The sequence below is a fragment of the Antechinus flavipes genome, chromosome 3 (genome assembly GCF_016432865.1).
Source record: "Antechinus flavipes isolate AdamAnt ecotype Samford, QLD, Australia chromosome 3, AdamAnt_v2, whole genome shotgun sequence".
Lineage (NCBI taxonomy): Eukaryota > Metazoa > Chordata > Mammalia > Dasyuromorphia > Dasyuridae > Antechinus > Antechinus flavipes.
In genome coordinates this window covers 561,602,448-561,614,958 of record NC_067400.1, presented here as the reverse complement: position 1 = coordinate 561,614,958, position 12,511 = coordinate 561,602,448, and the positions used below count along the sequence as shown (strand labels likewise).

Genomic DNA, 12,511 nt, shown 5'->3' with positions numbered 1-12,511 from the left:
TGATTTACCAAAACCTATGCTTAGAGACTTCCTTTAATACCAACAACTCAGGGAACAAAACAATTTGGAAAGCAAATCTTTGGTAGGGGTGGAGTGGGGGGATAGGGAATCATCATGGAATGAATTCCAGAGGTAATTCTCTGCTATGTTAGATTACTGAGTTGATTACCCTTTGAATGAATTTGTAAAAGTGTTTCACAGTTCCAAAAGAAATTTTAGTTACTTTATCATAGATAATTTCAAATGAAGTAAGATTTGATAAAGAAATGTCATGACCATTCTGGTAAATTAAGGAAACCTACATAGTCAGTAACAAAGTTTGCTGTTTGAGGTATAAAGTCCAAGCTGAAGAAATATACTCAGCTCTGGTAGTCACTATATCATAAATTTACATATTTGCTATTTTTAATGTCCAGGATAGTATTAACAGAGTTAAAAATGATGATTGAAAAAGGGGTTATATAGATTCATAAATCAAATCCAAACTTTAAGTGGAATGAATGAAATTAAGCAGTTTGGTTGATATCTTATACTGCATTTGATTTCTTCTATTATGAATAATTAGAAAGGTTAACACAACTGAGAAAAGTAAGCTAAATCTGAAAATTTCTTTAGTCAAGTGCAAAAAGACTGACAATAGAATTGCCACAGTAAAAAGCTCACTAAAAAAATAATAAAACCCCTAATTGCTATCAAGACATTACAAAAATGGATATGTTTAATTTGCTGAGAAATAGGAACTAGACTTGTGACTTTACTAAGATAACAAAGTCTGCAGTGAAGGAATGCCTATTAATATAGTTCAACACCTTTCTGGTAATTTATAATCTTTGCTATCTAGAGCAGAGGTGTCAAAGTCAAGGCCTGCAGAAGTCTCAAGGGAAATCAGAACCAGGTTAGGTTCTGTAATTAGGTAATATTCAATAAAATAAATAAAAATATTATATCATATAATGTTAATTTTAATCAGGCTTGAAGAAAAAAATTGGAAAAAAATAGTTTACAGATCTGGTTCTATCACAGTTTGACGCCACAGATCTAGATCATGTGTGCAAGGACACACAGCAAGTATGTATCAGAAAGGGAGCTCACACAAGCAGTATCTTCTTTTAGGAATTTTTTTTTTTAATGATAAAGATGATTAGAGAAGGCCAAGCTGTACATTAAGAGAGAAGACAGGGGCAGCCAGGCAGTGCAGTGAGTAGATTACCAAGCTGGAGTCAGGAGAACCTCAGGTTAATTTTGATCTCAGTTACTTACTAGCTGTGTGACCTTGGGCAAGTCACTTAACCTTGACTGGGGAGGGAGAGGGAAGGATGGGGGGAGAAGAGGGGAAAAGGAAGACGAAAAGGAGTAGAGCGGGGAGAGAAAGAAAATTTATCCTGATATATAGCCCCTGGAAGATAAATTTTCACCTTTGGGGTTTTTGTCAGCACTCAAGTCAGTTGTAACTTTGTAAAAAGAGTTGGTGTTTTATTCTTTTAAAATCTACCATGTCTGTGGCCTCCAATGATACCAAGAACTGAAAGAATTAGTTCCAGAAACTCTTTGGTGATAATTTATTCTTTTTTACTGGAGAGAACTAAAAACAAAGGCACAAAACAAACTTATTTTCCTTGTTTTATCTTAGTCTAGACAAAGAGAAACAGTAATCCTAAGGTAAAACACTTGGCATTTAAAAATAATTGTTCCTATAGGTTGAGCCACATAATTGTTGAGAATAAAAATTGAAAGCACCATCTCCTGGAAAAGGCACATCCTGAGTTCAGTTACGTTTAAGAGAGAGAGAGAGAGAGAGAGAGAGAGAGAGAGAGAGAAAGAGAGAGAGAGAGAGAGTGTGAGTTTGAGAGAGAAGAAAAGGAAGAAGAAGAAGAAGATGAAGAAGAAGAAAAAGAAAGAAAGAACAAAAAAAGGCTTTATGGAGACTCTAGTTGCTTGCAAAACTGAGTTACCTCAGACAATACTCAAAAAGGAAGAGTACATATATAATTTGATAAGACATTCTTGGAATAGATACTTCAAAATGGCGTTTCTTTGGATAATTCTAAGCTTCTCTATAACATATAATTCTCTTGCCTTCATCCAATATTAAGATTTTCATTTTCAATATTTTAGATAACCAAGCAAAAACTTAAGTTCTTAACTCTAACCAGGCAAAGTTATGAATAAGATATTTGCGCAAATGACTACTATTGTGTCAGTATCAACAAAATGACACTCAAAGTTATTTTGTCAATTTAAAGTTTGCAACTAAGGTTATATAACTTTTAAGGTACCATTTTTGAATAGCAAAGCAACATGATTTGTCTCCAGAGTCTACTTGGCCACTGAAAAAAGACAAATGTCACCAATATAGTGACTGACCAATTATGTTCTTAGTAATGAGGAAATGATCTGAGGGGAAAACTCATATTTCCTTTAGTTAATTTTATATTTGAAAGATTATATAGACATATAATCTTCCTCATTTCTTTTATGACTCCTTCAGGGCTATTAAAAGTGAGGAAAATAAAATGTATGTATATTATATTCACATACATACCTTCATCACTTTTGGTAATCCTGTAAGAGCTCAGAAAACATACACATACATACACAAACCAAGTTTATAAAGGTGTAAGATCATAGGATACACCAAAAACATAAGACTTCATATCTTGAAATAAAATCCCTTACTTGTATGGAATTCTATGAACCTAATAATTCACCAGACAAAATAAAACAAAAGCAAAACCCCCAATAACCAAACCAAACCAAAACTCCACCAATGACAAAATGAGACTCTAATTATTCTTGTCTGACAGATGATATCTAAAGACTTATAAGGAAAATATGCCACATTAATAGCATCTGGACATAGATGAAAAATCAGATTAACCTTCTTTAAATGTGAATTATATATTTGTGTTATCAGTGCTCAAAATATCTCCAAACAGTATCAGGAAAAAATTGTTTAACAAATGTTTAAAATTAGGCTAATGACCCTTAGTAAAAATGCTACACAAAGCTGTTAAGTTAGTACACTGGTAAATGTTACTACCCCCACCCTTCCCACCCCTGATCCTAACTGAACCCTATCCCAGATGAACAAAAATACAAATATTAAAATTCCAGCTGGTTTCTTTTGAAAGTTGGACCCAAAGGTCAAACTTCTTGAGACACAATAACATAAAAATAATCACTCTTGGCAAGATCATGTGATCTTCTGAAAAGAACTCCAGCTTTGCATTTCTCAGATAAGGGTCCCTCATCCAGACCATCTGTCTGGTACCCTACCATACTGTCATCCTGCGTCTCACCAAGGAGATTCTTTGACAGCCACTCCTATATATCACTGCAGTTGGCCCTTCATTTTCCTGGATATTTTCTTATCTGTAATTGAAGCTGAATTTTCCACAGTCAAGTATATTCTATTTTTTGAGATTATAGAAATAAATATGAGGAAGAGGCTACATCAGTATGTATGTATATATAGCTAAACAAACTAGACCAGGTAATGAAAAGGCTGGAAATATTAATTCCAGGAGGTGGGGATGAGCCATCTTCACGTACCTTTCAAAGTTGGCCATCCTTGCAAATAACATCATTTCTGTACTATTTTCTTAGAAAAATAAAAGATTACTTATATCGTAATCAAGAACATTTATTTCCATAGAAGTATACTAAAAAATATTCTGAATTTTTCCCTAAAGAAATCAACAACAAAAGAAATCCAAGGTCTCCAATAAAAAAAATGCCATCAACTATCACTGAAGTTGAGCTGCCCTTTGTCTAAAAGGGAAAGTTTAAAAACCCAAATATTTTAAATAAGAGATGGATATTTAATATCAGCTAAAATCACAGCACCCATTATTATATTTGATTTTCATTCCATTGATTTTCTTTAAGAGGGAAAAAAAAATACTTGGTTTCAAACACCAAGCCTTGATTCTTGTTCACCTCCTCATTCTCTAGTGCAGTTAACCGTCTCTGTTTAAATAAATATAGCAGCTACAATATCACAAACATTTGGCCCAAAATACCTGAAACTCAATATTGGAATGCAAAAATGTGCATTGGCATATTTGCATTCAACTCCCAATTTCTCTTCACATGAAAACCAATTATTTGTGTTGGTAGGGCTAACATTTTTTTTTTTGGGGGGGAAGGAAAAATTAAAGCAGCAAACAAACTTAAAAGCACATAACAGATGGTAAGGGCAAGAGGGGAGGGTGCACAATGTCTCAAGAACTTTTTTTTTTTTAATAATCAAATAGGTTAAATATTCTGCACCAAGTTTCAAGAATAAATACTTAATCCAATTTCAAAAAAAAAATCTACCCTTTGACTCAGAATCTAATGTTGATTGTAATTATATTTCCAATAAGAATTTTTAGTATGCAAAATAGAAACTTTTTTTCACCAAGGCTTAGATGTTGAACTAACATTGTTATCTTGATAACATTCTTGAATCAGAGCACCCTTAAAAGGAATTACTCAGAAAGTAAATGTTTATTTTTCTCTAAAAAAGTGCTTTCAATAGATTAAAAAAACCAGGGCCTCCTCAAGCAGATCTTCTGTTAAGATGCTGAGAAATATCTTCCCTGTAAATGAGGGATATTTATGATGCTTACTGAAGAATGAGAATCTTTCCCACTCGACTCACTAACAAAAGGACATATACAGCAGCCACAGAGAAATCTGGCCCTTTATCATTTAGAGGTCTGTTAGGTTTCCTTCTCTTGCCTACCTGTACAACTACATCCAGTGCAAATTTAATTATTAAAAATTCATGTCTTTGCAGTATACATTTCCCTCCTTCTCCTTTCCCCCTGGGAAAACTGAAAGAAAATAGATGTATACAGTCTACACACTGCAATGTAAGCTCTTGGAGGCAGATGTTGTAAATAGTACTACATACACTTCAATACAACATAAAAATGATGGACCAAATACAGTACTTTCTCAGTTTTCTGGCATAAAAAGAAGGACCAAAGAATTTATGCCTATTGGAGCAAATAGGCTCAGATTTTAGGCTCAAAATACAGTAAATTGGCAATAAGTAGGTTATATATGAGAAATAACTAAAGAACTAAACTTATTGGTTTTCATGTGGAGAACAGATGGGGATTCTAAAGGCTGGGATAACAGCAATGCCCATTATCAATTACCAGCAGTATCTATAGTTTGAACCAGTGCAAACAAAACAGTTAAAATTGCTTTTCAAGAAGTACAAAGTGCAAAGCTCCCCTGATCCCCTATTATTAATGCTCAGTTCTGACAGCTTTATAGTCCTTTCTTCATTTTAAAGTGGAATGAAGGTATTAGAGTTTTGTAAAATTTCACATCTCAGTGATTTAACTTATTTATATTATATCCCAGCCCTTAGTATGTATTTATAAAGTGAAATGAAGTATTTAAGTCACCAACAGCTAATTTTAAAAGGGAATTATTAACAATAATTAAGCAAAAAAGTACCTCTGGATTATTAGTTCACTAGGAAGTTTTCCTGATTCACTTCAGCCAAATGAAAATGGGCATAAGGAAATGTGATTCCTGAAAACTAAACCTAACCAACCCAACCCAAACATTCGGTCATTCTGAAGGCATTTCAGTGTGTTCTGAAACCTGAACTCTGCACTGGCCTTTTATAAACTCAAAGCTCTAGTTCATTCCTAATAGAAAAGCACATATACCAATGCAGGCGGTTCCACTGCCTTCCATCATCACTGTGAAGTTACCCAGAAAGCTGTCTGTGTATCCACAGATGAAGCACTTTCTGAGATTAAGGCTTTTTTTTTTTTTTTTTTGGTATTATTTCGCCCTTTTAAAAGTGTGGAGGTGCCGCGCTCGCCCAGCGAGTGGTACAAAGGCTGCTACAATACATCCAAGCAGACACAACTTTCCTTTAGAACAGCTTATTGCACTACAAGATAGCAAAAACAAGGCGTCAGTTCGTAAAATAAACATGATTACATTTCTAAAAACAATGTGGCCAATATGATCTATAATTATTAAATTAAAGCATTATTACTCTAATAAATACCAAAGAAAGGAAGCTAAACTTCAAGACATACATATGTTTATATATACATATATACGCATACACATATACAATATGTGTGTGTGTGTATATATGTGTATGTATGTGTGTGTGTATAAATATAAATACACATTTATATTTATGCATGTATATATATATATATACACATATATATGAAAGTCACATTAAGGTAAGAGAGGCAGCAAGTAAATTAGCAAAACAAATGCATCTTCCAGCCTCATACTTCAGGGAGACCTCCAACTCTGGATTTCCAATTACTTCAAATACGTACCCCCTTTCTGTAATCAATTTGTAAAATGCAAGAGGCTTTAAAATCCATATTGCTTACCAGAGAAAAACAGTGAAAACTTCTAACAAGTTAAAAAAAAAACCAGCTAAAATAATTTAGGTTACTACTACTATTACTGCTTACATGTGCACCTCTTGCAAGTCAACAAACACAAAGTCTGCATTTGTGTGAATGTGTGTGGAGATATATATATATATATATATCTCCACACACATGCTCAATGCATACATGTCAATAGATAAGCATTTTCCCCTCATGAAAATGATTTCTAGAGCTGAGAACTCAGAGCTTTGTTAAGACATGAAGATAGCAACTGGCTAAACTAACTGTGAGGGTGTGCAAAAATAAAAATCTAGTCAGCCAATGCTACATATTCAAATATACCAGAGAGGAAGAGTTTTTGCAAATGTCCCTGGTAGCATTAGGCAGAAAAAAGGGACTGAGGTTGATGAGGTGGAGAAAAGGAAAAAGGAAAAGGGACATTGATGAGCAAAAAGGAAAGAGAATGTTCTCCAATGGGATAGGGTATAAAAATATATACATAGCCATATATCTATTATCTATGCAGATATACACACACAGACATACAAAAACACACAGACACCCCCACCCACCACATACACACATACATATGCGAAGTATGCATGTGCATATTTTTGAAATACACACATGGACACTTTACATGTATACACATGTTAACTTTTGCACCCTTCTTTTGAACAATTGTTTTGATTATTCCTGTAGGTGTATGTTTGTTAAACCATAATTTTCTTTTCTTTTTTTCTTTTTTGCAAAGATAGCTGTGCTGCCAAGCAACTTGAGGTAAAGGCATTAGAAGGGTTTAACTACAAGAAAACAATGGACTGTGATGCTTCCTAGGGGAGACCGCACAAAAAGCAGTTGGCTGGTTTCGTATTGCGTAATAGTGCTGTGTTCCTCGATGAAGTAAACAGGGTTCCGTGCGGCAAGGTGAGGATCAGCCCTGGCCCCTCCACAAGGCAGGACTCCTTATGGCTGGAGGCATGCATGCCAAGTCAACTGACCCCACTGCAAACATACATTGTATGTGAATTCATTTTAAGTTATTTCCTTATACTTAGACTCCATTTTTTTTAAGCAAAGTACATTGTGCGTAAGGTGTCTTGGTGAATCTGTACAGCCTTGGCAAGAGCTTGTGGGTCTCTACCATTGCTCTGTCCTGAAACATGACTTCCTTCAGCACTGCAAGAAAAGTGAAAACCAATACGTAAACCCAAGGGATACCCTGGAGAAAGAAGACTTCCCTCCTGGGATAATTAAGTAGAATAATTATATCACTGTTTTTACTTATTAGGAAAAAATAAAACAGATAAACCTTCACGTTCACAGAAAATAAATTCAGAGTTCAACATAAAAGCAACCATTTGTAGAGCTTATTCAGCCTAACATCCATAAGACCCATTTAGTTTAGTTGGAATGCTAAAGTCTTCATTTTGAATGGCAATTCTCTGAAGTAAATAGATATATATCAAGGCAGAATCATAATAAAACCTTAAAAGTTCACTTCACCCTGTGTGCTATAACATCTTAGAACTCTTCTCAAATAGAAAATACTATTGTTTTTCTGGCAATATATAAGGATTATGGGTTCTGAAAGCATGGCCTCCAAATCCATTTACCTGAATCATTTTATGTCAGGTAAAGAACTTCCAGGCTCTATTATTCCCTCCAGCAGAACCAACTAGGAAGCCTTAAAAAAAATCTACTAGTTCACTAGAATAGGAAACTGAATGTGGGCAGGGAGAGAGGAGAGGCTCAAAACTCAATTTAATAAACATTTATTTACTCTGTGAATAGTTCTGTGCTAAGCACTCAGGAGAATGACTAACAATACCTGTGTACTATTCCATTTTACCTGTCATGTTCCTTGTCCACAAGATGGTATCTGGCTCTGAATGCAACCAGGTGAGCATAATACGCTGGTGCAGGTATTGAAACAGATCGAGTACAACGCACATACGTATGGCAGAGTTGGTAAGTTAGCAGTTGAAGTTCATCCGCAGTAAAACAGTTATCATCCCACAAAACATGATAGTGTGAGGGGCGGCTAGTACCCTAGGCAAAAAGCAACAGCAAGTGTCATAGAATAAAAAACTTCTGGAGCAACACACACACACACACACACACAAAATGCACAAAGCTTAACTCCTGTTCTTTAGTTTAAAAAAAAAAAAGCCTGTTTTATTAGTAAAAAATGAATTCTAGTTTCTTTCCTACTCCCTGTAAACTGAGGCTTCCTAAAGTCCCTCTCAGTTCTAGATGTTTGACTTTATGAACCACTATTACTAAGGTAATTTTCCTTATGCACATATATAAACACAAGTCATGCCTTTTAATTTAACAAACATATATGAAACACCAACAAGCATATGAACCTGTGCAAGGCACCAGGATAAGGGAGACAAAAATGAAACAGGACCCGCTCTAAAGAAGTTATGTAGACATAGTTAAGTGAACACAAAGCATACATATGAAGCAATTTTGGGATGAGAATGCAGGAGCACTAATATTATAGGGGCCCTTCAGGTAGCATTTCAGCAGAGCTTTAGACTGGGGATTCTAAGCCAACAGGAAAAGGGAGAGCATTTTAGCCATGGGAGACAATTTCTATAAAGCTGGAGATGAGATGTTTTGTAAAGGGGAAAGGAAAGCAGAATAGTTTGGCAAGAGTGTAGCTCAATTAGATATTTCTTCACCTACTGGAAGGTAGGTGGGGCTGCCTGGAGTCAGGAAAACACGTCTTCCCGAGTTCAAATCTGGCCTTAGACACTTACTAGTTGTGTGACCCTGCAACTCTGTCTCAGTTTCCTTATCTGTAAAATGAGCTGGAGAAGGAAATAGCAAGCCACTCTAGTGTCTGGCAAGAAAATCCCAAAGGGATCACAAAGAGTTTAACACAATTGAGCAACAATCCATGTAGCATATGTGAGTTATATTAGATGCTGGAAATACAATGACAATAAAAATATCTCTTCTTGATGAGAGCTGAAATCTTAGTGATGAAGACAAGTACAGCACAGCAACATGTAAACAGAATAAATATGAAGAGCATAAATACAAAGAAATGAGATACAATGTAGTTTGGGAAAGAAGGCACCAGCAGTGAGGAGGAATGATTAGGAAAAGTTATATACAAAATGTGGTATTTAAGCTGTGTCTTGAAGAGAGGAAGAATAATGGTAAAATTAGTCTGAAATGTCAAAATGGAGCTGACTGCTGATTTAGTGTCAAAGAGGATCATTCATTATCTTTGCATTATCTCTGGTACTTTCCTTCTGGAAATGCCTTTGTTCCTTCTGTTCCCTTCTCTGTAAGCTTATATTCCTATACAATTTCTACCTTTTGAAATTGTATCTATCTTTCAAAGCTGCACTCAAGAAATGTCACCTCTTCCAGCATCCTCCCCAGATATCTCCCCCACATCCCTAACATTTTTTCTTCCTTGGACACTGCAAATCCTTGTGTATTACTTATATTGTTGCCATTCTGCATTATAGTCACTATATGTATGTGTAGTTAATATATAAGTAGTATGTAAAACATGAGTATGTTCTATTTCTCTTTATAAGCAGATATGAAGGCAGGGAATCATTTCTCAATTCCGTTAATATCCATCTGCACTTTGCATATTCTATGTAGATAGATTTAAAAAAGAGCCTGTGAAATGCATTCACCTGGAGTAAAATGTGAAATAATACTCAAATATTTCTGGGGTGGGTAGGTGGGGGAACTTGGAGTAATTTCACCTAAAGCCATAATGTAGTTTGAAAAAACATATATTAAATGATTCAACAAATTTTACCTTTAAGAAGCTAACATTTTTAAAAAGAAATGATTATTGATATTTGCAAGTATATGTCAAAATGCAAAAGACTTACCTGTATTCCAGCATGACTACAAAGGTAAAAATCAAACTCATATGGGTGAGTAATATCTGTATCTACTGTTGTTCCAGCTGGGATGTTTCCACTTCTTCCAACCTAATTTTTTTTCCATCAAAATATAAACAAGACATAAATAACATGAATGTACATTAGAGGGAAAAGCATCCACTGATCAGTCTGCTGCCTAGGCAGATCTGAGTAGTTCTGTCTAGGATTTGGATCTCAGTTTTCCATATCTATTTGTTTCTGTCCTCCTGCCAGTAAAGTGCTAGGATTCCTTCCTCCCAGGGTTATTCCATGGAGTACATCATTTAAACCATGAATACCATGAGTTATGGTTACTTGGGTCAACTATCTAGATCTCTTTTTTGCCATGTTTGTATAACATAGATTAGCATGAGTTAGCCATTGAAGCTTGCTTTTAAAAACACTCAAGTCTCAAGATATATGGGCATAATTATTAATTTATTTCTAATTATAAGAAAATGATGGAGAGGCAGCTTGGCATTCTGGTTTCATTTGTTTTGCTTTAAGTTAAAGTCTTTGGCCTTCTCTCATTTATGCTTCAGCAATTAACAGTTTTTTTGACTACTTATTTTCCACTTATTAAAGAGAGTACTGGTTTGCTACCTTAGCAATCTTCTTTGTAAGAGGATGACATTTGCCTTTTACTCTCCACATTGTCCTCTGTTCCAAGTAGCTTAGCTTTCTAGCTCAATAAATCTGTCCCTTCCTGCTATGTACATGTGAGAAGGCCACCTAACCATGTGAGGATCTCTAAAAAAAGCAGCACATGGAAACTCTTACAACTGGGCAGCTCTTCTTCCCTAATTCATTTAATTTTGAAACTAGTTTTGCTACAAAAGCTAATTTGCAGTAAATGGATTAATATCACACATGAACTAGTCTATCAGGTTTTAGTTTTCTTCTTAATAACCTGGCTTCTACTAGAGAGCACAGCCAACTCTCTTAAAATCTCTAAAGGCTAGGTTTTTTTTTTTCTGAATATTTGAACATCAACAGTTATAAATAGATAGGCAATATTTTTACTAATTTAAAATCAAATTAATTTTGAATATTTATCCAGTTGTTCAAAACACTAGAACCAGAAAATGATCATTCATTTCTAACAGTCAACACCTATGACAGTCTATTGCTTCTGTAGCCACACTTTGTTCCACACACACAATCACCACTCTTCAAAGCAAAGAGGATGATTTCCATGGCAAAGATCTCCCCAAATAAGTCATAAGTTGTGAAGACTCTGTTGATCTTGTGTGATGTGTGCCTGACTGATGGCATTGTCCCAAATGCAAGATTACCCTTTCAGCTCTGTCAGCACAAAACAACCGTGTATGGTGGCGTTTCTGCACCACAATGTAGGTGATACCAGGCTGGTAGTCCTTCTCCAAGCTGATGCAGGCTTCTCGAATTGCTAGTAGCTCATAATATAATACCTATATCAGGGAAAGTTTAGAAATTCAGTGGTGCCTGAATTGAAAAGAATGCTTTGTATTTAAGGTTCCTTAATTTTCTCTTCCCCTTTTTTCAATTTAGTTTCTTTCAGACTCTTCAGATTTCTTCAGAAGCCAAGCTTCTTTACCTGCTCTCTCCTATGGTTTCCTTCTTTCATTGTTAAATTCCTCCCAGAACTTCCATTTTGAAGAAGAATCTAAACAAGTGTCCCTCTCACCCTCAACTCTAGAATATTCCTTTATTTATTCACTTCTCCCCACAAAACATAAGTTCCTTGAGGACATTGAGATTTTCTTTTTCTCTTTGTTTTTTTGCTTGTATTTGTTTTCTCAGTACTTAGCAGCATGCCTGGTATGTAAATAATCACTTAAATTTTTCTTCATTGACTGCTAATTTTGTGTAGTATACTGAGATAAAGAAAGATAAAAACTTAAATAAGAAACAATTCTTGCTCTTATGAAGATTATAGTAGTAGAAGGGTAAAACAAAAATATATAGTTATATTTGGCATTATATGTTAAATGTACTAAAGAAGTAAAAAAAAAAAAAGCATCGTATGTGGGCAGTAGAGATGTTTCTGATGGTGGAGGGAGAGCAGGACAGACAGGATGATAAGGAAAAGTTTCAAGACACAATGGCATCTCATCTGTCAAACTCTATTCTTTATACATTTAAAACCATATAAAATCTATTTACTGATCATTTCAAAAATAATTTGATATTGAAACATCAAAATTTAAAACCATTTGTGACTTCTCAATTTTAGATTCTTCAGAGAGG

At 34.9% G+C, this 12,511-nt stretch overlaps 1 protein-coding gene across 1 annotated transcript in view; it reads right to left on the bottom strand.

Moving 5' to 3' along the window:
- Positions 1 to 5,881: 5,881 nt before the first annotated feature.
- LOC127555412 (protein argonaute-3) overlaps positions 5,882 to 12,511 on the bottom strand; it is a 73,025-nt gene continuing 66,395 nt past the window's right edge. Inside the window, exons 15-18 of the mRNA XM_051987678.1 lie at positions 11,578 to 11,712; positions 10,250 to 10,351; positions 8,227 to 8,426; positions 5,882 to 7,553 (exon numbers count right to left, since the gene is read on the bottom strand). Of these exons, the coding sequence (XP_051843638.1) occupies positions 7,445 to 7,553; positions 8,227 to 8,426; positions 10,250 to 10,351; positions 11,578 to 11,712 (546 nt within the window). The 3' untranslated portion in view covers positions 5,882 to 7,444. The remainder of the gene's footprint in view (positions 7,554 to 8,226; positions 8,427 to 10,249; positions 10,352 to 11,577; positions 11,713 to 12,511) is intronic.